The sequence below is a fragment of the Lepisma saccharinum genome, chromosome 7 (genome assembly GCF_977018435.1).
Source record: "Lepisma saccharinum chromosome 7, izLepSacc3.1, whole genome shotgun sequence".
Classification (NCBI taxonomy): domain Eukaryota; kingdom Metazoa; phylum Arthropoda; class Insecta; order Zygentoma; family Lepismatidae; genus Lepisma; species Lepisma saccharinum.
Window position 1 is genome coordinate 98,165,737 of NC_139235.1, and position 27,942 is coordinate 98,193,678.

Below are 27,942 nucleotides of genomic sequence, written 5' to 3' on the forward strand. Positions count from 1 at the left end.
TTATAAGTAAATTACCAACAATTTTATCACTTCAGTATCTCTAAAAATATCCTGTTAGTGCAAAATTCCACCATTTTGTTACATTTTCTGTGCATATATAAGTATAATCTGCACACCCTTATTTTATAATATAAACGTCTAAATATGCAGTTTAATTTTTCTAGTTACATACTACATTAATTGTGGAGGCAAATGGATTATTCCGGATCTTCATCAAACATTTAAATTTGATATCATTCAATTTTATGTGGGCACGGTGGATAAAAATCTTGATCATTTTTATTGATTCTGTAAATTTAAATCGATTTTTAATTTTCTTTAAAAAAATGCTTTTTCTAGTATGTATGTATATTTGAATATACGTAAATATACATTTTTCTTTTTCTGACACTGTACCTACTATGGAAATCTATGTTGAGTGTGTTAATGAAACTAATAATAATTTCAGTAACTTTTCTTCCAGTGAAAATAAAACATTCTGGATGTACTCTACAATTGTAACTTAAATATTTTTGTAATCTTTGTAGCTGAATTTTGGAGATTTTTTTAATAATAGTTTGAAAAATATCAGCTGGCATGTCTTTTTACAGTTTAGTGATAATGACACTATTTATTGTTTAACATCATAGTAGTTTGTATATTTTTCTACACAAAATGTTTGCTATGTTTGCCTATAAAAGTTATTGAATTTTAAATCAAGAGAAACGTGTTTACATTTCCTTTCGTATGAGCTTAACACCATCAATTAAATTATTACGATATTTATGTACTTTCACCAAAAGTGAACCTGAACACTAAAAAATCATTATGTACATTATTCTATAAATTATATTTGAATTGTGATTTAAATGAACCTGGTTTAAATTAATCCACCTTGTATGGGAGCATTGTCAAAAAGATACATGCAACCATATCCAATAGACATAGAAAATATCACACTTTTATTAACACATTAAGAAACGAGGAAATGGCGCACAGACTTAAAGTACTGAAATTTAATGATGATTTTGGTCATCGCATTACATTTTCTATTACTTTTCTGCCTCTTTGGAAGCTTCCATATAGCTTAATGGTTAGCACACATGCCTTTGATGCGAGAGATGCCAGGTCCAATTCCCGGTGAGCTTAAAAAATTTGGTGTTGACCCAGCATTGAAGCATTGAGAATCTAGGGGTGCTCAGGGGGTGCAGCAGTAGTTATTTTTGGGGTTCGATGTTGAAATTAAAGAAGACATGAAACATACATGCATGCTTTAGGCATTACATAAAATATCCCATGGCCTCCCTGATGGTGCAGTGGTAGCGCCGTTGCCTTTTAATAAAGGGGTCCCGGTGGAGGCACATAGTGGTTCGGATCCCACTGTAAAATGTAGGTCCAGTTCTGATTAGCATTACTGTGCATAAAGTGGACTTAAAATTCCAAATCAATCATTCAATCAATAAAATATCCCCACGAAGCTGAACACTATTAGTAACTTGTTTCATTATAGTTTGTTTTGGGCACAACAAGTGCGAAAATAGACAACAGCCACTAATCATTGTAAAGGATTAATGGCTTGTCAGCTGTGTCACTTCAACACCAAACATTCTGCACTCAATATGATACGGTTTTAGGAAGTCATAACGTAATATGGCAATGCAAGAGTCTTTTCGGTTGAAAATAGGTTTTGAAAAAGGAGTGCAGAAGGGAGTGAGGAAGAAAATTAAAGGGTGCGCAAGCACCACTTTGCAACTCCCTAGCACTGCCCCTGCTCAAAAGCCAGGTAACAGATGGGACTTCATGTGTCACCTAATGAAAAGCCGTTTTTCAGGCCCTTGATTGATGTATTTCTATTCACCTGATAACACAAGTATAAATTGCACACCAAGTCATGTTTTTTCCCATTCGGACTCAATCTTAGATGTTGAGTGTTTCAGTAACATTAATGTCTAGTTAGGAATACAAAGAAATTAACCTGAGAGAATAATGTGACAACAGAGTATCTCTAAAAGGATAGAAAAGTCCTAATTACCATATTTACACATGTATAATGCATGTGTGTGTATAATGTGCATTCTGGTTTTTGTTGGAGAAAAGCAACAAACAACTCGTATATACGAAGTACAATGCGAAGTACAATTCATGTTCAAGAAATGGCTGTCTTAGTATTAGGTTGTAAACATGTTACTATGCCGCTCAAGAACAAATGACTTCACCTATTCAATGAGCCACCTGTTGTGGACCAAGAGGAGAATATCATCTTGTGTATGCAATGAATCGCCAACCCACGCCACCTCCCCCTTCTCCCTCCACTGTGTCTAGCATCCCAAAGCTTTCTCTTCCATAACCACCTTGCATATTCCATACTAGAACAAAGCAAGATCAAAATTACGTTATGGATTTGCAACGGTCAGGAAGTTATTTTCTATTATTTCTTGCCGACAAATAACACTGATATGCATCCCGTGTTACAGGAGGTACATGCTCGAATTCTACAAGAATAGTGCTGATTTTCACGATGCCTCACAACGCTCTGATACAAAGTGAAAAACCATGGGAAATGTCCATTCACTTTTGCAGTGTTTGTTTCTTAAAAAAATATTATCACAAAAAAAAATCCAACCTGGTAATTTGTACTTGTGCCTGTTGATATGTACGTATTAAATGGAGTGGCATCGTGAAAACAATAACGGTTTCATGTTGCCTGTCCAAATTATTCCATGCATAATACGCACCACAGTTTTTTGAGAGCATTATAAATGAGTAAATACAGCATATGTTACAAATATGACTATTGGCCTGCTAACTTACCACACACTGGTTCATTCAGTTCCAGATCAAACACAATGACATTGTTGTCGTCTCTGCCTCCCATAGACATCAGGAACTTCTCTCCACAAGAAAACCTCAGAGCCTCCACTCGGACTTTGTGAATTTCATAGTAGGTTAGGGGCTCCCTCTTTGCAAAATCCCATATATACACCAAACTCTGTAAAAATAAACACATATACAACATATAAAATAATAAAAAAAAAAAGGTAATGTGCTCCCCTGTGCTTAGCACCATGCCATGTAGGAGTATAGGGGTGTGGGGGTAACGCCCCACACTTTCTTGATCCGGTCGTGAATAGGGGGGATGTGATCAGCATCATGCCCCTGACCACCTTTACCCCCCATGGTTTCCCCCAGGTACCCATGTTATTCGACGCTGGGTGGGCACGGGGGCCGCTTCCAACGTTAGAAAAGTTCCCGGATTTGAACCGACCGGGGATCGAACCCGGGACATTTAGCATGGTAGTCAGACGCGTTACCGACTGAGCCACCGTGGCCACATATAAAATAATAATAAATAAAATATAATATAATAAATACAAAGAAAAGTACTTTCTTCAAACCAATGTTATACTTCTTGCCGAGAACAAACTTTACACTATAAGTGAGGAGTATCCATCAATGGGAAAATCATTAAATGTTGATGATTTCTTAGTAATTTTATATTTCAAATAGATGGACAACTGATATTCTATCTGCATTGACAGATAACAACAAAATAATATATTGACACAGTTGACAATTTTAGTTGCAAAATGCTGTAACTTAGTGTACAATTCACGTATTTGCTTATTATCCCATGAATTTGAAGGAACAATTCATTAGGCTAAATTACTAGCGTAAAATAAATTTCTAAATATAACATTATTTTCTCTCTTCAAATCTCTCAGAGCCTTGGTAACGAACATTAATTATATTTTTGGTGATGTCGTCGCCTTGTTAAGGGGTCCCGGTGGAGGTACATAATGGTTCGGATCCCACTTTAAACTGTAAGTCCAGTCTCGATTAGCCTTCCTGTGCACAAAGTGGACATAAAATTATCTCAAACTATCAAACCATTATATTTTTGCTTGACATAGTTTTAGGCAACTAGGATGAAATGTCACCTTTGAATATCACCCGTCCTTTTCCATTGAACAAATTTTTATTGTTGTTAATTTATTTTCTCATTCTACAAATGTATATTGTCCTTCCCACTTGTACAAATATTTATTGTTAGATTTTAATTTTTTTTAACTTCATTTCTGTATTTATTCAACATTTAAACCCATCTCTGATGATTCACAGGATAGTGAATGACCTGTATGTATATATATATATATCTTGCAAGATCTGTTTCCATGGGAATTATGACTGTGTTTTGTCTTTACTTTGGTCTTTGGAGTTTTAAAATAGTAGTTAAGCGGAATTGTAAAATGATGTAATTTCTTTGACTCCAATGGATTTATCAAGATTCCCATGTAAATGTGAAATGTATTTTCCCTGAGATTTCCAGAATCTTCAATTTTTTTCCAGTGTAGTCAATATACAGCACAATACCATTTTAAATATACAGTGTGTTCCGTTCAAACCTTCCACATTTCAATTCATCATTGCTAAAAGGTTATGAAACATAATAGAATGCAAGTGGTACTAGACGAAAGAGAAACTCAAAGAATTTTATTGCATGACCTCAAAGTTCATCATTTTCTCACTATGCAGTGCCACAATTGCATAAAGCACAATGGCGACTCTGCATCAGCGTGCACAATCTGTATTCTGATATGCAGAGACCAAATCAATCATTACAGTGCAAAGAAATTACCGGAGAGAATATGGAGGTGAATCACCCGATGGGAAAACCATTAAGGCATGGTTTGCAAAGTTTTTGGAAGTGTTAATAAACAATCTGGAGGTTCTCGTCGGCGTGTTTCGGAGGAGAAGGTGGAAGAAATTCTAGCGGGATTTCAGAGAAGCCCACGTAAATCAGTTCGCCAAGCGTCAAAGCAGTTCAAACTTCGCACACCATGCCTTAATGGTTTTCCCATCAGGTGCTTCACCTCCATATTCTCTCCGGTAATTTCTTTGCACTGTAATGATTGATTTGGTCTCTGCGTACCAGCATCCAGATTGTAAACGCTACTGCGGAGTCGCCATTGTGCTTTATGCGATTGTGGCACTGTATAGTGAGAGAACGGTGAATTTTAAGTTATGCAATAAAATTCTTTGAGTTTCTCTTTCGTCTAGTAGCACTCGCATTCCATTATGTTTCATAACCTTTTAGTCAGTGGCATGCATACAAGGTAAGCTACCGAAGCACTGGTTCGGTATGCAATTTGAATGTTGCATAATTTCCAGGATACTTAGACTCCCCGAAAGTGTCGAGAGGAGCCCAGGAAAGATGAAAATGCTGCAAAGCAGTGGCATGTGGTGTTTTTATCAAGGCAAGTCTGCCTCTTGATGTACTATTGTTTATTTAAAAATTATATATTCAGTGCTTCAGCTATCTAAATGGTCACCACACGCTACTGCTTTTAGCAATGATGAATTGAAATGTGGGATGTTTGAACGGAACACACTGTATTTTACAATAGCTTCCACAACCAGTTTAATCCTCTGCAGTAGTTTGTTTTGTGTGGAGTTCATATGTGTTTGTGATTGTCCTTGTCACAATTAGTCACATGTGGAAGAAAAGCAACGCAAAATAAACAAAATGAGTCAATGAATCAATAATGATTGGTGAGGTCACTGCCAATACAAGGAAAATAAAGACTTATAAAAATCAATTATAGGAGGAGGTAATACTTTTAAATTGTAATTTCAATTTAAAATCTAATTGATAATTTTAAAAATACTTTACATTTCGAATATTAAGAGAGCATTTTTTGCACTTTCATTATTGCAAAGATAAAGTTTAATTTGCAAAATAATTTTTGAAAATCAACTTTCAGATGCAACACTTCGGACCCCTAAATTTTGCATTTCCAAGACTGTTAAGTAAAAACAATTATGAACAAAAATATAAAGATGAATGAGAAACTAACGAAATTATGAACAGTTTTGCAGATACTTAAAAAATAAAGTACCATCACAGTATTTGGAAGTACTTTAGAATACTGGAAACAGTTGTGGGAGCAAGTTTCAAGGTTGGACAATCTAATAAAAAAGTTTCACAGAGAAGTATGTACTGGAGAAATTATGATTTGAAAAGAAGCTTATCCGAGCATCCACGATTTGCATTGAGCAGGCACTCTTCGTGTCCAGTTGTCTCAGACATGGAGTTTTAATGGATTTTATGTGAGACTTGAAGGGGCTTTTGTGCTTGTGACCAGATTTATTACATGATCAGATGTTGGATGCATTTAGCTATATTATTTTATAGCTAAGAGCACTAAAGCTGACCCACCCAACATTTATGGATCTTTTGTTAATGCCAAGAGACCTAAACCTAACTTCCTAACCTAACATCAAAAGCATTTAGTAACATAATACTTTTTGTATCCCACGCACATGGGCAGCAGTACACCTTACTTAAGACAAAAGTGAATGAAGGGCTGCTCGAGAACAAAAAATTATATACGAGAGTATGGAAGGGAAAAATCGTTGTCAAGACAAGATACAATAAGAAATCACTAAAAAACTGAAGTACGTATGTGTTAACAGACAAAATAGAAACTGAACCATGTAAAATATGCTTGTGTACCATGATTAACTCTAAATTAAACAATCAGAACTTTGAGCCAAACATTTTCACACCTTTGAGAAACAGAAGTTTACAAATGGATACAATATAGTAACTAATCTGCAATGCAAAATTAACATATATCTAAAACCTATGTGTTCAAAGCAGCTTGCGTAAAGTAAATTACTGAAGTTGTAACAATTGCATTTTTGTAACAATTGTAATTGTTATTATCAAAGGGCAGGAGCATATTCTAGTCTATCAGATGTACTTCATTGAGACTCTTTGAGCAATTAGATGATTTTCTCTGAGAATTTTATTTCTTCGAATTCACTGAGATTTCCAGGTGTGTGGGAACCCTGATTTATGCACATAAGTATTTATTTTGCTAAGAAATAAAATATACATCTTTTTCTTAGTGAAAAACTTGATTTTGATTTTATTTGAGCAACGAATGAACAGATAGGATTACTCATACCCTGAGAGGCATGAAGTGAATGTTGTGAGTTTTCATGTGATCATTGTTAAATTTTTGTGTATGTGTGTGTCTGTGTGTTTGATTAAAATAATATTCTTTGGATAAAATAACGTGTCAAATAAAAACCACATGCGGGTGTCAACAACTGTATCATTTCAAAATATCTCGGTTCATATGCAGGTGACAGTCACAAGGAGGTCATTAGCTTCTATGCAAAATATTACACAACATGCAAAAGAAATTCACTAACCTTTATCCCCATGTTGCTTATTTGGCCTGATGCAACATAAGTTCCTTTTGATGAGACACAGACACAGCTTACGTCATTTGTATGACCTTGAAGAAAGCTTTGCTTCTTCGTGTTCCAATCCTGGATCACAACGACACTTCCCATTGGGTAAATTAAATGCACACCATCTGGGTGTACCCAAAGTCCACCTAGCACTTTTCCTAATAAAAGAATAACATATATCTAAAACCTATGTGTTCAAAGCAGCTTGCGTAAAGTAAATTACTGAAGTTGTAACAATTGCATTTTTGTAACAATTGTAATTGTTATTATCAAAAGGCAGGAGCATATTCTAGTCTATCAGATGTACTTCATTGAGACTCTTTGAGCAATTAGATGATTTTCCCTGAGAATTTTATTTCTTCGAATTCACTGAGATTTCCAGGTGTGAGGGAACCCTGATTTATGCACATAAGTATTTATTTTGATACTGAGTACAAGATTCGCAACCAAGATCATGTTAGTGTTACGGCACATCTGTTCATTTTAAATTTACATGAAAAGGTCTCAAATCTATCGTGGGATAGAAAGAAAGCTGGCTATAGTGAATTTGTTCCTGGTTTTAAATCCATATGTATATTAATATTCTCCGAGGGCATGCTGAAAAGTAATGCCTCCTATTTTTTATTGGAAAATTATTTGAATAAAAGAAATGCAGGTAACTTTCTAGAACTCTATTGTCCATATCTCCACAATTACTTTTCCACATAATTGTCCTGGCGATCAACACATGTCTGCAATGAGAGACCAGTTTGTTAATGCCGTCACTGTAGAATTGTTGAGCTTAATGACGGAGCCACTGCCTCTTCTGTTTGCACTGCATCATTAGAATCAAAGTGAACTCCTCTCAAGTGTTTCTTAAGCTTTGGAAACAGATGAAAACTAGGGATGGCCAAATCCGGATTTTTTAAATGTGATGAATTGTGATAAGATGAAGCAGACGAAGGGACAATCACAAAACCACGTAGGATTTTACTGGCTGCAAGTCCAGATGCCATAGTCTCGTTAGTCAGCTAAATGCAGTCCAGGGCGTACTACAAGGAAGACAGTATGACACTGGGTTGGTAGATTGTTAAACTCATGAGACAATTATTAAAAATATGGATCGAAATCCATTTTCCCTCCAAAATTCACTTTCCCTCTGTAATCTGTTATTCTTCCAGAACCTGTCTTGCTTCTGTAATTCTTCTCGCTCCGAAATCCGGATTCCCTCCAAAATCCGGATAGTAAATTTTCCGAATCCAGATATCCAATTTTCCGGAATCCGGATTTTTTGGCCATAGGTTCGAGATGATTCTGATGACCTCTATCAGTTGCAGTATGTGGCCTTCCACTCCATTCTCTGTCATAGACGTTGAGAGTTCATCAGCTGGGGTTTTCATTATGAGCACGAACAGCCCAATGTCATACAGTATGACATCTGCACATTCATCCCCATAAAAGCCTTCATTCTGAATTCATTCACAATTATCAATTGGGGGCACATTTTCTGCAGTTAGAAACTCGATCAACGTACACTGCTTCAGGCGCACTGACATAGTATGGTTTAAATGCTGCCATTCTCCTTGCTATAGTTTGAAACTTACAATGGAGAAGCAGGAAAGTCTGATGCGTACAATGCATGGTTGCTCAAAATTCAAAATGGGTTTACACCATGGAGGCATTACTTTTCAGCACACCCTCGTATTACAATGGTATTTTCTGTTACAATGTAATAATGCTACATGCAAAATCTCAATCCATCTTATGCACATTAATTTGAACTTCCAACCCTCTTTTAAGTACATATTTCTGAACTAAAAAAAAAAAGACAAGAAATCAAGGAACAGACCGACAAAAAAAAAAAAATAATAAACCACTAGCTAAATGAATGTATAACTTACACAGACAAATCACATTTATTTGTCTGTCAATAATAGTTTTCAAACTACATTTACAGGCAGCCTTTTAAATTAATTATTACACTTAATACCATCAACAAACATTTCTAGACTTCAGTGTGAAGAATGAAACTTCTCCCTTTTTAACTTGAAGTTTTCACTAATGTCGCTGTGTAATTTCTAACCCTATATGGTCCAACTAATGGCTACAAACAATCTGCAGCCTCCTTGATAGTGAAGCATTAACTTAATCAAGGGGTCATGGGTTTGATACCTACCCAGTTAAGGCACATAGTGATTCACACCCCACTTTAAACTGTAGGTTCCTATTAGCCTATCTGTACAAAAATTAGACTTTCTGGGAAAGATGGAAATAAATTCAAATTTCACAGTTTTCAAAATGTCTTTCCAGCGTTATTAGTATTTCGTGTAGCTCTTTTGAAATAAAAAAAGACTCGTAGTATCACTCACTCTGTATCTTGTATGGTTTAACTTTGAGAAAGACATGTCTTCATATAACTTTGAAAATGTACATTTTTATCATCTTTGCAGACCTGTAACTTTCACTAATTAAAGTATATTATGAAATGTGTCATTCACTATGTGTAGAATTTTTGGGGAATCACTGGCAAGTTTAGAAGCATTTAGAAAACAAAAGCAAGTCATTAGGATTTAAGCAGGAATAAAGAATCGTGCAAAACATTGTTTAAGAAATACAAAATATTAACTCTCCCTTCATTGTAAATACATGGTATTATATGCGAGAAAAAAAATATTAAGCAACACCACGTTTCAGTGCGGTATCACGTGTTTCAAACGGATTAACAACACATTATTTGCAGAAAATACAAGAAACAATGCAATTGAACCCTCTCCTGGTAGAAAAGAGCTATTGTATTTCATATAAGTAATTAATCGGGGGCCGTTGACACACTGTACCTCCTCGAGAATCACGTAATTTTTTAAAAAATTGACAGACTTAGATATTTTACATAATACAAAATTGGGTATGACTTAGATGACTGGACCCCTCCCGATTTTCTTCATATTTGAGGCCTGCTAATGACGAATCTGAAGTTAAAATTTGTTGGAAACTTCTAGAAATTGCAAAATAATTGTGAACCATTGACGCTAGCCCCACGAACCATTTACGTGTGGTTAGGTTAGGCAAACATAGTTAAAATTTGGTGTCATGGAATATATATATTTCCTCGTGAAACAAAAAATTTGGCGAAAATCGACGGTTTCCATTCCGAAAACTAATGCCTTATTTTAGCTTATTTTGCAATTTCTAGGGCTAGACTCTACTTTACGTCCTTATTGCCTTTTGGTGGTAACCGATGGGAGTTAACAACACTGCAGGCTCGTCTTTGTGTCTGTGTTGTGAATGTGTGTGCTTTGCTCGTTTGCGTTCTGTGTGGTGATTGCTTCTTTGCGTTCGCGGTGCGTTGTGCATGTGTATGGTGCATGAAAAAGAACAGGTTCCAAAAACTTGTACATAGTGTAAAATACGTTTATCCCCAGTAATAATTTAGTGCATCGCAAAACCGTGCTTCCAGACAGCCAGCATCTCTTCGGGTAAGTAACTTTTTCTTTTTAACTTTCTGTTCACGATAGCCCCACTAACCATTCACGATAGCCCCACAAACCATTCACGGGTAGTCCCACGAACCAATTCACTATAGCCCCACAAACCATTCACGTTAGCCCCAAAAACCATGCACGGGTAGCCCGACAAACCATTCACGTTAGCTCCAAAACCATGCACAGGTAGCCCCACGAACCATTCATGGGGATGAGGTTAGGTTAGGCTCCATTAGCACACCTTTCACCCCTAAATATGTGCTTCATCATCGAAACATTTCCTCAGTACGTTCAATTACGCATATCCGGACAACATCGGTTTTTATCGATTTCATCCTCCAGGTAATTTTTCCTAGCTTTGTGATTTACGTTGTTGAATTCCTTATACAATAAGCTTTCCAACGATATATGACACGTACTCCTTAGGAAAAGGTCGTAAAGTAGAGGCTTACCATTTCTAGACGTTTCCGACAACTTTTAACTTTAGATTCGTGATTAGGAGGCCTCAATTAGCGAGTATGCCAAATATGAAGAAAATCGGAGAGGGGTCCGGTCATCTTAAGTCGTTCCCAAAATTGGTTTCAGCGTGCGGAAAAGACAAATAACGGAGATATTTGATCCCAAAGTATTACCCGTGTAAGTAAAACTCTGCAATCTAGGAGTACTTTCGCCGCTTTTTATTAGTAAAAACTGGGGTAACACTTTACTATACCTGAGACAGATTTCTTCAAATTTACAGGAGAAAGTACTTACGCAAATCATTTTCTGTAGCGTTGTTGATGTTCGGGAATGTAATTTTGATTCATTTTAATGCGAATGCATGTGGTTTTGTACGAAAATCTATTTCCGACGCGCTATTGCTGCTGCCGCCATTTGCTTCCTGCATGAGAGCACAATACGATCTCATATTGTCCGTATATGCTAAATTGAACGAAAGGAGTGCTAATGGAACCAAATATAACAGGCCTAACCTAACCTAGTAGGCATACCTCATCCCCGTGATGGTTTGTGGAGCTATCGTGAGTTTTTGGGCTAACGTCAATGGTTTTTCTGGCTCAAGGAACGATCAACGGTAAGCTATCGCCATGTTGTGTGTGGAAATAAACAAGAACAGTAAGTACTCGTAAATGTAAGAAATATACATTACTTTCCTAACAAATTCAATTATTTCACCTAAATAAGTGTTCCGGAATGCAGAATAGTACGTTAGCAATGTAAAAAAGTGCGAAAGAAATGATTCCCAGGTGTCTCAGGTATAGTAAAGTAGTACCAAAACTGGTTGTATGCACACTCAAATGGCAAAAGAACACGTGCAAAAGATGATATCATCAAAATTAGCACTCCTAACTTAACAAAAAAATCGAAAACTGCTATCAGCCCCAAACCTGACGACATAAAATTATAAACGCCAATGAGTCTAACAGAAATATGATATCCTGTGGAACTATTGATCCCTGTTTATCAGACCACAGCGGTCTGTGGCTTATTTTACAAATTTTAATTTATACCACACCCCCCACCACAAAAACTACAAGTTTTAGATTGCTTAGTCAAACTAACATAAGAAACCTGAGAGATAGCCTTAATGAAATAAATTTCTATGAATTGTTAAGTACTTGTAAAAATTTGACTGAAGCATGGAACAAATTTACACATACAATTGTCGATATTTATAATGAGTGCTGTCCAATAAAATACAGAACTATCAGCACTGGTAAGAAGAAAATGAGAACACATCTAACATGGTTCACTCCTAAATTAGCGAACCTTAGAGCTCTTATGCTCAGACTACATGATAATGCCAAAAATGGCGATCAAACTTCTAAATTGAACTATAATGAGATTAAAAAAAAATTTAGAAAGGAAATAAAATTAGCTAAGCTAAAAGCTAATGAAGAGTACATAGCTAAGGCAAGTAATAAATGCAAAGCTGCCTGGTCAATAATCAAAAAGGAAACAAAGATAACGGACGAAACAAAGTTGCCAAGTATCACACCCAATGAGTTTAATAGTTTCTTTATAAACAATCAAGAACATTTAAACAAAATTCCTGTGAACTATGAAGACAATGTCAACAATGATCTTAATGGCTATCTTGGTAGGCAAAGTTTCCCACAACTTAATCATATAAATTTTAAGTGGATACAGATTAGTACGGATGAAATTTTAATTATTGTGTCAAAAATGAAAAACTCCTATAGTGAAGATTTTTTCGGTCTATCAACATTTATTATAAAGCATATAATTGACATAATAGCACTTCCAATTATATATCTTATTAATGGGACATTAAATGATGGTATTTTTCCTGATAACCTAAAAATATCTATAACAGTCCCTATCCACAAAAAGGGTGACAGAGATAACCCTGGTAACTACCGACCTATATCCCTTGTTCCAGTGTTTTCTAAAATTATAGAGTACTGTGTAAAAAAACAATTGACCCCTTATTTTGAACAGAATTCACTTATTAATGTAGCCCACTTTGGATTCAGATCGGGGCTATCTACTATTAATGCGGTAGAGACGGTCGTAAATGAGATAATTAATGGTTTCGAGTCTGGCTCATATACATGTACAACTTTGATAGATTTAAGTAAGGCCTTTGATACAGTTGCGCATGAAATCTTGCTTAAAAAAACTACAGTATTATGGAATAAAGGGTATTGAACTATCCCTTCTTAAGTCTTATCTCACTAATCGACGACAGATAGTAAAATTTAATAATAAGAAATCTGATGAGCTAGACGTTTTGTCTGGTGTCCCCCAAGGATCAGTATTAGGTCCATTTTTGTTTTTAGTTTATATGAATGACCTACCCAATTGCCTACCGTATAAAACAGCTATCTATGCTGATGACACTACCTTAATTACAAATGATCATAGTATTCTTAACCTTAGTATCAAAAATAAAGAAATGTTAAATGCTTCCTCTTTATGGTTTAAAACAAATAGCTTGGTGTTAAATACGACAAAAACAGAAACTCACTTTTTCTACTTAAATAACCTACCATGCACCTTAAATAATCAGGATTATGTAAAATTGCTTGGCATATATTTAGATACAAAATTAAGCTGGTCAATTCATACCCAGGAACTATGTAAGAAACTTGCCCGTGTCTTATATCTATTGCGGAAATTAAAAAGGTCTGTAAGTGAAGAAATGATGATCTCTGTGTACTACGCTCTTTTCCATTCACACTTACTGTATGGAAATTTACTATGGGGAAACTCTACAGGTGCAAAGGAAGTCTTTAAATGGCAAAAGAAGGCTATACGTTGTATTAAAGGAGTACAGGATATGGAGTCATGTAGGGAATTCTTTAAGGAATACCGTATTATGACAGTGCCCTCTATAAATATTTATCATAGTTTAATGTACATAAAGGAAAACCTCCCCAGTTTTAGGTTGCGTTCTAATGTACATGACTATAATACAAGGCACAATCTGAATATAGAAATGCCATACGCTAGACTATGCAAGACTCAACAAAATTTTAAACATAATGGAATGAGATTATTCAATTTGCTACCAGCTTCTATACGTAATTTAGAAAACAAGCAGTTTGCTAAACACATTAATAATATATTAGTACGATATTGTATATATAGTGTCACGGAATTTGAAGAACACTTCCGTCAGGGCCTGTAAAATGTAAATGTCTACTCATAATGCATCACAGAGCTGTAAATTGGGTTTTTGTACATGACTTGTATTGTAATCAAAATAGAGTACTATTTTCCAATTGCTTTCGCTGTAATAAAACATGTAGTGTAATTTGCAAACTGTATTGTTGAATGTGTACTATTTTAATATGTATTTTTAATTTTCTTTTCTTTTGTAATTTTTATATTAGTATTTATGTACTTATTATGACGAAGTCTATTGCAATCATGTTGTCTAATGACTAATAAAGTATTCTATTCTATTCTATTCTATTCAATCTTGGTTTCAGAAGTTTTCAGTCATAAATCAAACAGATTTACTATATTTTATAGTACATTTATGAAACGGTAGACAACATCGTGTTGCTCTTGTGGAATGTGGTGTTGGGTGCTACATTAATTTACCAAAGCCTTCATGCTGTTCTGCTTCACACTAGGGTAACAAACGTACTTTACTTCATAATAACACTCTTCCGCGAGCTAAAAACAACGGAAAACGTTCATAAACCATGAAAAATATTTCACTTTCGCGGGGGAGGAGGGGGTGGTACAGAGGGTCAAATGTACCATTGTAATTGATTAATTAATTAATCATGCCGCTAATAATATTTCTTAATAATAATAATCGTCTTTGCTAAAGCATGCATCTTTCTGTCTCTTGAGCCATTCTAACGTATAACCCTTGTTAATTAGAAAATTTGAGAAAAAATTAATAATAATAAAGTGAATAAAATAATAACAAAAACCACCACAACTTACCCTCAAAGCCGATAACAGACAATAATTCCAAATCCGATACTTCTTGCGCCATGGTGCTTATTATAAGTTTATATGTTTGTTTATAATTAGTAAATTGAATATTACCATGTCATACCTCTTGTAACTCCCGAAAACCATAACAAATACAGAGAAGAGGTCACTGGATAACACCATAACACTTTCGAACGAACGATCCGTTGCCATGGCGATAGTGTTGCCAAACCAAAATTGTGGAACACGTCACCTGGCCATTCGAACACAAACCCCGAGTACAGCGCCTTCTTCAAGGGGTTGTCCTGCCCCGAATTACTTACCAGACCGTAAACTTGGACTTTTGAAAATGGGTCAACTTGAAGCCGGTCGATATTACATAAGGTACCCAGTGGACGTGGACGTCCGCAGATTTTTTTCTAGGGAGGGGCAAGGAAGATATTTCTTTCAGGGGGGGCAAAGAAGGCACATTTCCCCCAAAATAGTGTTGTTCCCTAAAAAACATTGCTTACATTTGAATTTATGGTGTTCATGCAATATTTAACACATATTATTGTGGCTGAAATGAAATTATATGTGTAAAAATCATACTTTATACTTTTTGGTTGATTTTCGTTTTCCAAAGGGGCCACAGCCCCCTTGCCCCCTTCCGGACGCCCATGCCAGTGGACCCTCACTATTATTTTTTTATAACTGAAGCCTTCGCGTACGTGAATTAAAGACCATAAATATACACTGGGTACAGGGTTGACATGTTTAAAACAAAAGTGTTTAAAACACTTTGTTTTAAACGTTTAAAACACACGGCTTTGTTTTTTTTACAAATGTTTTAAACGTTTAAAACAATGTGTTTTAAACATGTTTTTTTTACAAGTGTTTAAAACACATTTTGGTGGTAGATATTTTATAGTCTGTGATAATTTTTTTGTTTGGCAACCCTGTTTTTCATTGAATCTGTGTCAATTAATCCTTGCTTTACAGTCACACTTATCGCACAACACTTGAGCAACCTTATGTTCTGACGTCACGGGAGAAAGCTTTTTAATTTTAGGCTAAATGCCTATGTTGTTAGGTTAGGCAGGCTAGCTATGTATGCACAAGGTAGCAAAATTGTTGTGTGACAAGAAAGACCTGTGCTTTACCGTAGAAATTGAAACCTCTCAGTTCCTTGTTTCGTATTGTCCTGTAAGTTTGAGACTGGTGGAAGCTGGAAATGGAATCTAATATCTAAATACAAAATGCGTGATTTTGATCATGACGTGATTTTTTTTTCTTTTGCGATACTATTCATTGGTCTGTATTACTGAATGAAGCGCAGATGCTTACTTTTGGTAACATAATTTTATACTTTGAAAGATAAATTCATCTGGAGAATCTATTATGACACTGCAGGTTGTTTTCTGCTATATAAACTGCTCAGGCAGCAGGAGATATTTCACCGTGATTTTTTCAGGACGAGGATAGTAATTCTATAATATTTAGTTTCTTGAAATTTAGATGAATATAAATCCTAAGCTACTTAAGTAGTGGCGGAAAAAGGGAGGCTATTACCCACAACTTTTGTCCCTGCAGTCACGGGCGCCGACTTGTCAAAATTATTGCGGGGCTCTGATCACTGAAATAAATTAATGAATGACTTACTCTCTCCATTTTTTAAGTTTTGGCCTCAGTGTTCGGAATCTCATAAAAGCTAGGGGTGTGCGGGATCCCGAAAAGTTACGAACGGGATCGGGAAAAAAATTTCCCGTTCCGAACCGGACTTCGGGAAATGATTTCTCGAATTTTCGGGATCCCGTGCAGTCGGGAAATACCGAATTGTCATTTGAAAATGTCGTTATTTCTCGACGTTTTCTGCATTGTCAATTTCTGGAACTTACCGTAAATTGTTAGTTTTTAATCCAGAAATCACTTAAAGTGAAAATGACGTATGATTCGAGATTTTCAGAGCTTCGGGAAATTTTGAACATTTCCTGACTCAATAGGGAAATTAAAAAATTTTCCCGTCCCGATCCCGTCCCGCACACCCCTAATAAAAGCCCATGAATTCCTCAAAAATATCATTTTTTTATTCACAGTTCGAATGCAGAATATTAATTGTCCACGGATGGATATGTCACAAGTTTCGTCAACCATAATAGCAAAATATTCCCGACTTTTATTATCTGCTACCATGGAGCGCGAAACAGATCTCCCTAATATATCAATGATCTCGTTCTGAATGTCATGCCATGCGAGTGCCATTTGTAGCCCGAACGTCCCATCCACTACCCTAGTTCATGCACATCGTCTTTTGAAACTTTTTTTTTAGTAAAACTTTTAACAATACTCATAATTACATACGTAGTATATACTAGTAATAAATCATGCGTTTTGCTGTCTCTGGTCATAGCCTCCCCAAAGTTGATGGTTTAGCGGTTTCAGTCCCCCAAAGTTGATGGTCTAGAAAATTTTAAATGTGTATTAAAAGTTAAGTTCATGTGGCACAATTCAGAGTAAGCTTTACAAGAGAAGCAAAATAATACATTAGATCCTCTTAGGCAAAATTAACCATATTGTTAATATTGGGGGGGCTCGAGCCCCCCAAGCCTCATGGAGTCGGCGCCTATGCCTGCAGTAGAGGTGTGCGGGATCCCGAAAAGTTGGGACCGGGATCGGGAAAGAAAATTTCCGTCCCGATCCTGACTTCCGGAAATGACTTCCCGACTTTTTGGGATCCCAAGCAGTCTGGAAATTCCGAATGGTCATTTTAAAACGTCGTCAATTCTAGACGTTCTCTGCATTGTGGTTTTGTACCAGAAGTGCAAAAACAAGCACTTCAGATGGAAATTACGGGTAGAATTCCAGATTTCAAGAGCTTTGGGAAATTTCGAACACATCCCGTCCCGAAAATTTTCCTACTTTTTCGGGAAATTGCGAATTTTCCCCGTCCCGAATGTCGGGATTTAAAGAATTTCCCGTCCCGACCCAAAAAATTCTGAGCCGCACACCCCTACCCTGCAGTATGGTAAACCTTATCTCCAAAGGTAAATAAACTGTCCTTGTCGCCAATGTACTCATAAAAATGAGTATTTTTTCTCTTTAACGACTTTAACTATAATTTACTGGGAAAAGGTTGAATTTGTTTTGTTTAAAACATGTTTGAAACATGTTTTTTTAACTCATGTTTAAAACTATGTTTAAAACAAAAAAAAACATGTTTTAAACAAAAAAAAAACAGTTTGTTTTGTTCTTTTTAAAAAAAACACAAATTTTGCCAACCCTGACTGGGTAGCACCTGGTAGCACCCAGCCCTGGCCCAAAACCATGGTAACGGTTGAAGTTTTTGCGTGCGATGACGTGTAACCGGCCAAGTGAATGCATCACTTCAATGTGAAGTCACGTGAAATAACAAAACGACAATGTTGCAGTATGCAGATATTAAACACCAGAACAAGAACAATGTCTAGATGAGGATGTGTACTACAGGCTGTGGAAAAGGAGATGCGATAACCACTAACGCCGTCAAACGGTTGGGCGGGAACTTTACGTCACATACCATGAAGAAGTAATAGGGTCTGAGCTGATTATGTCCTTTGCGATTAGTCCACTCAGAATTAGTTCACTTCATCAAATGATTTACTAAATCTCATCAATTTACATTGTCGAATTCATTATTTGAGTTTTTTTGGTTTAGGTTCAACATCTTCACCGAAGAGAAAATTATGCTCATTTCTTTGTTTTCCTTGACCCTGTACATCCAGGTGTGTTATATACAGTGTACGTACAACTATAGATTGAATTGTATATGATTGTAACTTCTCCAAATGTGATGTATAAAGAAACAAACTGCCGGAGAACTAAGTGAGGTGAGTGTACAATTTTATATTACTATTATAGTGAAACCACAAGCAGAGAAACCTGCGCAGACTCGCGACTCCTGTGCACCGTACTCCAGTGTGGAGGGGAGGGGGAGAGTGGAGCATGCTCACTTATAGTCCGAGTTGAACAGAAGAGGAGGAAGGTTCTTTTTCTTGTGGTCGCTGTTATAAGTAAGGGGAACTGTGATTTTCCATTCATCTATTTTATCACTTCTTCATCATCTCAATTGACTTAAATGGCCGGAATAGCAAAGTAAGTTTATCAAATATAAATACAAACACGTACCGTTTAATAAATAACCAAAATGGAATGAAAAGTTAGCAGTTTGTGTTTTTATTGCTTTATGTGAATATGTAGGGAAAAAGCGAGAGAGAATTGTACACCAATGGCAAAGAAATGGTAGGCGAAGTATTTACCAGGATTATACTCCCTACATTCCTGCTCATAATAAGGAGTCGAAGGCATCTTGCTTAAGGATCTTTCTTCGATTTAAACCTAAAAGTTGACTTTTCAGATTACGTACATAATCTTCTGGGCAGAAATGCGCACTGCAGATTCTAGCATTAGCATGATTCACGTTAGCGTTCCCACACGAATCCAAAGCTCGGTGACCGAAGAATCCTTTTGAAAAACGTATATAACGTATATATTATGTTCAACGTACTTGGAAGATGTATCTTGTTATTATTATTTATTTTAGTTCAGCACAAGTGGTGTGCGGTATCTCGAAAAGTCGGGACCGGGATCGGAAAGAAAAAGTCCGTCCCTATCCCTACTTTTCTTGATCCCGAGCAGTCGGGAAATACCGAATGGTCATTTTAAACGGTATTAATTCTTGACGTTTTCTGCATTACAAGTGTCTGGAACTTATCGGAAATTGTTAGTTTTCATTCCAGAAATGCAAAGAAAATCACATAAGGTGAAAATGAGAATTTGAGATTTCCCGACTAGTCGAGAAATTGCGAATATTTCCCGTCCCGAATGTCGGAATTTTAAAAAAATTCCCGTTCCGATCAATAATATTCTGTCCCGCATAACAATAAATAACTATCTATATTTATTTTCAATTTGTCTGAAGCCACAAAATGTAAATGGGTGGAAATGCTCATTTGTGTACTCGATTTTGTGTGTTCAATTTCTGGCATGGTTTCCTATCTGCATAGTGCAACACTAGCGCATAAATTTGGAATTCATTTCATGGATAAATTCACCTCTTACCGTCGTTTCGTCATCACGAGTAAACAACGGATTGGCCCAACCTATACTTCTAATAACCTTGGTAGCACCCACTGGGAGTTGCCTATCGTCACGTGCACACAAATGTAAATAAAATACGAGTAACAAATACACAATATGAAGTCAAAAAAGAAAAGAAATGAAATTCTACCATTTGAAACTAAGACCACAGAGTTGGGTGTCATCCGAAATGCAAAATTAACTTACTTGCTCACAGTCACAGATGGCCATCAATAGAAAAAAAATATGCTCATAATCTGATACACCCTTCGTCATATACCGAGTGTCCAAGAAGTTCCCGTACCCCTACTTCCATGTATTAGCTATGTTGCGACTGTGTTGAAAATTGGCTAGTGTTCTTTATCATTTTCAACTTTACATTTGTTTATCCTCACAGGTAGTGGTAATGATAAGGAGGAGCTAGGGGGCAGTTGCTCCCTACTTGTTGCAACTTTTTCTATATCCTGTCCCGGGTATCTCTGCAGCAAGCGAACGAAAACAAGTCTCTGCATAAGTAGGGATGTGAGAGCTCCACCAATGAACATGTGAGAGGGAATGGGCTTGCATGGAGGGGGAAGCGACTGCAGTTACCAGCCTTGGCAGCAGTATGTGCTGCTTTGCTCTGCTCACTCGACCCCCGCATTCTCTGCAACTATGTGCGACCTTGCTCCAGAGATAGTTGGGACAGGGTATTCCAAGAAAGCAGAAACTGTTATTACCCTCCACCAATTTTTGCCTTTTTTTTATATATACCTATTGTCATGGTAACTTACTGCTGTTGATTTTATTTGCTCACAAGTATGTTATAATGTAAATAGATAAGTACATATGTTATAAGCCAGACAACGCCAACTTGCACTCAGAACAGCTGACAGCATTTTGGTACTTGATGCATAGGGTTACCCATTCACGTATCCATGAATTCCTTTCGAGGGGGGGGGGCTCAACACCATTTTTAAGGGGTATAGTAAGATTCTCACAATTGTATATTTAAGACCAGTGGTGGCAATTAGTTCCAGAACGGGGGGTGGGTGGGGGGGCTGAGGTCGGTGCAAGGAAAGTTTACTTTCTCTTGGTAGACAAGGCTTAACATTAAGAGTCCATAATGTTGAGGAAAAAAATGGGGAGCAACTATCCCTTAATTAAATCGTTGCCACTGTAAGGCTGTCATTTTAATCAGAACGTGAAATCGGAACATTTTTTACAACTCGACTCCTCTAATTCCATGCATTAATATTGTGTGCGGGAACCATCTCAGTATGTGTGTTTGTCCATTTCTTCTCATCAGGCATAAAAACATCTATGGTGTCTTTGAGTGTTTTTACGAAGCTGTTACACATGCACGGGATGGACAATCCACTCGACAACGAGAGATTCAAATTGTGGAAGGGTTTATGATGTCATAACCCCATTTGACCCAGTATTCCTTTTTTTTTTTAAAAAAAATCAAAGACAGGAAAAAAATGACAAAATCAGGACTGACCACCAAAAAAACACCTCTCCCTTCCGAAAATCCTGGGCACGCCACTCTTTATCTCAGACACATTTTTTAAAATCAACTCCTTTCCGTATTGGAGATTAAAGTAAGATGCGTTCTTCCTGCAGGTTTGGATATGATCCTTTAGGGTGTTGCCGTCTGCCTGCCTTCACACCTAACCTTAACAAGGCCCTAATTTTCCATCCTTGTGACTTGGATTTTCAAGACTTACGAAGGTTTCAGACTGAAGGACACACGATACATGTCGATTTGAATGGGCCAATCAACAGCAACGTTTCACACCGTAGCGACACAAAAGGCCACACAAACCTAATTTCGACTTGTGAAATCTTCAGGCGACACGGTGTGAAATCTCCCTTATTAGGCCACTGTCATTGCCACCTCGAAGTAGTAGCTCTTGTTGACCACAGAAGAAAAAAAATCTTCTCTCTGCTATATTTTCTGTGCTTGTTCACTATACAGGCAACACCTTACGATTTGATATACACAGGACATGTACTATGTAGACATTTTAACGAAAAATCGGTTGAAGTCAAGGATGGCTAGGTGGCTCAGTTGGTAGAGCCCTGATTCGGGTTCTGGTAGAGCCTGCAATTTCAGCTTAAAATGTCTACATATGCAACATCATCTTGCTTTCTCTTCTCGACATTCATAAAATTTTCGGCTGTCTCTTTATGGTAGTTAAGTGTTTGAATGTGTTTCGAACCCAGTAGGCTTAAACAAAAGTATTTTTTTACACCATGAAATTCTATGTGCATATACGAAATTTAGAGAGAGAGAGGGGGGGGGGGCTTGATCTCTTCGGCCCTTGACCCGAACTAGCACTACACTGAGGCCCTGGAAGTTCTGCTGTTGTCAATGTCTTCATTTTCGAATCACTATATCTTATAAAGCAAACAGAGGATGCTGACTGATCACTAATCAACTGTATGAATTGTCACACTTACCTCTGAGATCTCATTAACCTATTCTTTGTACAGATTGAATTCGCGTATTTATATCCTCATTATATTCTACAACGTTCCGCAGATAAAACAATTCGTTAATATTGCCAGTAGTTGACTCCTTCTCTCATTCAAGAACGTACCCGCTTACGCCTTCCAGAGATTAGAAATTACAACGAATCGCCCTACGTGTGGCGCTACCTTTGTTGTGCAGCTTCCAAATGCTGACAAGTCTCTACATAGTGCTCAAGTGCGCTGCGACAACACCGAAAGTGCAAGAAAAGTTTACGTGCAATATTATCAACAACAGGGTTATAGAACATTCTCCGTCTTGTCTCGATAATTGTCTATCTCCTTAAAACATCGTCACATTACTCAAAAAGCGAAAACCCTAATTTTATCTAGTGTAAAATAAAAAAAAACCTGGGGGGGGGGCCTCGAGCCACCTCAACCTCAACTTGGATACATGCTATTAACAATAACAGGGTTATAGAACATTCTCCATCTTGTCTCGATAATTATTTCTCCCAAATTATCATCACATTATTCAAGAAGCCAAAATCCTAATTTTATCTAGTGTAAACAGAAAAATTTCTTGAAAGGGGTGCTCGAGCCTCCTAATTCCCACCTTGGATACGTGCTATTGACAATAATAGTGTTATAGAACACTCTCCGTCTTGTCTCGATAATTATTTCTCTCAGATTTATAAATTTATTATCTTCACATTATTCAAGATGCCAAAAATCTAATTTTATCTAGTGTAAATTGAAAAATTTCCTGAGGTGGGAGGGGGGGCCTCGAGCCACCTCATCCCCACCTTGGATACGTGCTACTAACAATAACTGGGGTATAAAACATTCTCCGTCTTGCCTTGATAATTATTTCTCTCCTTAAATTATTTTGACATTATTCAAGATGCCAAAAACCTAATTTTATCTAACGTTAACTGAAAAATTTCCTGGGGGAAAGGTCGAGCCCCATCTTGGATACGTGCTATTACCAATAACAGGGTTACGGAACATTCTCCGTCTTGCCTCGATAATTATTTCTCTCCTTAAATTATTGTCACATTATTTTATTTCACACCATAAGAAACAAAAAACCTCATTTTTTCTAGTGTAAACCTAAAACTTTCAGGGGGGCTCGAGCCCCCTAAGCCCCCCTCTGGATATGTTCCTGGGGTTACCATTTCATTATAAGAGAAATGTAGGTCATGCTATCCCAAGATATAGGACTTAAGTCAAAATGTAAGACACAATACATACATATTTCTATAGAGCAGAGGTTTTCAAGCTTTTTGCTGTTGCGGCTCTCCTCAGGTGCCAAAGTCTGCAGGTGCCTCCCCTCAATAATAATATTAATATAGATAAATACGTATATGTGACCATGAAAGACCAAGGAAGCCACCAGATGGGTGCCGAAATCGATCGCAAAGAAAATTTGCTCAGAAAAATGAAAAGTAAGCTTATCAGAGTAAAGGACAAACTTTTATTTTCTTTTTGGGAAATACCTGGATCAATATAAATTTCACCATTGAGTTTGCGAGCACAGTACATAGATTTGTAACTTGCATAATTTATCTTTGTTCAACTGAAACACATATTTTCCTAATTATGTGACACTCAAAATATAGAACATTCATGATATTTTTCAAATTCCTCCTGGATGCTGGACATAAGGCTAAAATGTAGGACATGTCTGGGAAAAGCTGGACATCTGGTGACCCTATTGATGCAGAACCATCAGAAAGATTAGATTGAGAAAGAACAGATTCTGGATGCACCATGTGTTAGAAACCTGTGATGAGAAAGGCCTGTCTGCCCTTGCAATATTTTATCAAGCACTTAGGGAACATGAAGAAGTATTTCCTAATTACACATGAATGACTATACGCTCCTTTGATGAACAGTTACTTGTATTGCAACATCCATCTAAAAGTTTTGATACATCAGTGACAATAGCTATCTGTCCAAAAAGATTATTTCTTCTCTCTTCTCAATATTCAGGAGTTTGCACCACCAAATAAATCAGCAGTCTCCTCCCAGCAGCTTCTTTTCACAAATTAATTGCTTTAATCTTCCCAACTTCAGTTCCAAATGAGAGTTTATGTTGCAGATGTTTTTCAGTCTCCACAATGACAAGTTCAACAACAAAATTCTGAGAAATTTACAAATGATCACTGTATATTTTGATTGAAAGAGAGAAGAAGTTCTTTCTTGACTTCCAGTGATAAATATATCTGATCGCAGTGGCCACTTGGCTGCCTGCAGGTCCTTCAAGTTTCCAGTGGCTTCCATGACTGACTGACTGTGGCAGCCAATTGCATGCAATGCTATTTATTATCATATGTCGCAGTTGGCCTGGATATTTAATGAGCCAACTTAGATTTGAAGATAACAGTAATTTTTGAATTTTTTTTAACTGCAGCTTGATTATATATTATATTTCCATTACAGTTTGAATGACATATTTCTACAATTTGTTTTCTCTCATTAAGATATGATCTAAACCATTTATGTGCTAGTCCTCGTATCCCATAATTTTCTAGTTTGGTAAGGAGCATCTCATGATTAACTGAGTCAAAGGCTTTTGTTAAGTCGCATTGCAGAGATCCAGCTCAAATCGCAGATGGAGCTTGACATGCTTTGAAAAGATTTCCAGGGCATGTTTCAGAAGTGGCAGGAATGCTGGAAGCACTGTATTGCTGTGCAAGGGGACTATTTTGAAGGGGATAGTGTGTAAACGTAGATAAATAAAGTACTTTCTTGTAAACCGAGCTAGTCTCTAAACTTTTTGATACAACTTTGTGTTAACTTGTTATTAAATGTAACAGATAATTGGATTCAAGTATTACACTTTTGTGTCCTCCATTGATATCTTGAGCCTTCAAAAGTGGAGAAATTTTTTCACTAGCTCCAGGCTGTTTTTAAATATCTTTCAAAATTCAATTTAGTGTAAAAGCTAGTGCAATATCTACAGACAACCCTTTAACATGACTTGTACTTTCTAAAAACAAATTAATGAGGAAGTGTGAACAATATAAATAAATTGTTACGATTTGAGCTAACTCCTAATAATACATAATTCAGAGGCATATATTCGGGGCTATCTAGGCTATCTGCAAAGCCCAAACTCGGGGAATAAAATACAGAAAAAATATCTATCAGAAAATGTGCATAAAATTGTTCATTTCAATAAGAAGATGAACCTGATTTCTTAGAAGTTGGAAACATTGCCTGCTTTCTTTGAATTCGCGAGACGCCTGGCCCAGCTGGCAGGCAACTCCACGGGGGTGACGGGTAAGCTTGGCAGGGCTCCAATCAATGTTGCAAACCAATTATTCCCACCATGTAATTTCCCCAGGATCGAGGAATTGTGGAGTCAAACTATTACAGGAGAGAGAAGAGGGTTGCATATGGCGGGGAAAAAATCCTCTGAACTTCCTCAACAGTCTGGGTCAATGTTGCAAACCAATTTTTCCCATCATGTAATTTTCCCAGGAATGGGGAATTTTGAAGCCAAATTATCGCGGGAAAGTGTCATGTGGCAGGGACAAGAACATAATTGAACGCTTGCAGAGGAGTTGAAAAAGAGGTCGTTGGCCTTCAAACAATTAGAGATACAGTGGGGAGTAGAAAATTGTTGGCTGAGCGAGAATGGTTTATCGAAATGACAAGGGCCAGTTCTAGTCTAGAATCTAGATCGTGTCGAGTGGTCTTGGTGCGTGGAATTTATTTAGAGGCAGCATGTGAATACAGTAGTGAGTGGATTGTATTTTTGTGAATGATATGTACTGTGTTGTGTTGTGTAGTGAACTGAAATGAGGGACATAATTAACAAGCTGTCTTTTCGGCTTACAAATGACAATAAGCTCCAAATCGTTGTGGATTTTTCTTGTATGTCCACTTTATGAACAGATAAGCTAATGGGGATCGGATCTACAGTTAAAGTGGTATCTAAACCACCATGTATCGGACCCGGGACCCCTTAGTTTCAAGGCAACAACGTTATTACTGCGCCAACAAGGAGTACCCAAACTTAAAATTGTGAAAATAGGTAGGTTGAAATTTTATTTTTATTCTCGTATATAGGCCTACATAATATTTCACAATATGGCCTCTCATTTATGCAAATAAGAATGCAATTCTTGAAATCCTTTCCTTACTGACAGTGTACAGTTCTATGTTTTATTTATGAGGTATACAGGGTGATTCTAAAGGTATAGTACAAACGAAAACCACAGATACCTCCCATGAAATAGAGACGAAAGTTCCCCTTCCACTTTGCCGAGAGATGTCTCCGTGAGGAGCTAGACAACGCCGAAAACGTTTGAAAATGAACTTCACACCTCTGTACAGCCAGTACCAGTGAAGATAGAAAGGCGGAACAAACAAAGTCAAAAGGAACACCAAAGTCGCCCATCCGAAAAACACTAGGCGGCAGCTGCGCAACGCATGCGCATGGGGTTCCACAAAGGAAATAGGAGTGTCCCGCAAGACAAGTGAAGGGAAAGGGTAGCGATCGACAATGGTAGGGAGAAAAGAAGCTATGAAGCATGAAGTAACAATTGCACAGCGGGAAACAAACACATGCAGCGCGTGGGGAGTCCCCAAACACAGTGGGGAGACACCGCAGCAAGAACAAAGCACGGTTCAACAAAAGAGAAAGGGGACCGGACGGGGAATGGTACCTGTCAAGGAGACAACAAATGCGGGACGAGGGATTCCCCGTAGCAGCACCGAGGGGATGTCACACAGAGGTCGTGCGCCAGCAGGACAAACACAGCAACTACGGGCACAGGAGGTTTATTGCCACGCAAAGGTGCACTTACAGATAGGAATAGTACGTAGTACGTAGTCGTACCCCGGACTGACGTTGTTACAAAAGTTGCTCAAATTGACGACCACCACATTCAATGCAGGCATTGCAGCGTCGCAGGAAATTCTGGCGAACCCTATCAAAAATCCCTGGCATGGTACACACCTCGGCCGATGCTGCAAGTATCCGTGCTACCAATGTTTCCTTGTCAGGCACCGGGGTCTCGTAGACGAGTGTTTTCACATGGCCCCACAAGAAGAAATCCATTGGTGTGAGGTCAGGCGAACAGGCGGGCCTGGGGACGGGGTCCTCTCTGCCGATCCAGCACTGTGGGTAGGTATGGTGCAAAAGGGTTCGCACTGTGCCATCAAAATGTGCAGGCGCTCCAACCAATTGAAACCACATACGATGTCGCACGTTGAGGGGTACATCTTCTATCGGCTCTGGAAGGACTGATGCAAGAAAGGT

At 37.4% G+C, this 27,942-nt stretch overlaps 1 protein-coding gene across 1 annotated transcript in view; it reads right to left on the bottom strand.

The window, feature by feature from the left end:
* LOC145990065 (cilia- and flagella-associated protein 52) overlaps window positions 1-15,312 on the bottom strand; it is a 72,197-nt gene extending 56,885 nt beyond the window's left edge. Inside the window, exons 1-3 of the mRNA XM_083125721.1 lie at window positions 15,129-15,312; window positions 7,201-7,400; window positions 2,791-2,968 (exon numbers count right to left, since the gene is read on the bottom strand). Of these exons, the coding sequence (XP_082981847.1) occupies window positions 2,791-2,968; window positions 7,201-7,400; window positions 15,129-15,180 (430 nt within the window). The 5' untranslated portion in view covers window positions 15,181-15,312. The remainder of the gene's footprint in view (window positions 1-2,790; window positions 2,969-7,200; window positions 7,401-15,128) is intronic.
* Window positions 15,313-27,942: the final 12,630 nt, after the last annotated feature.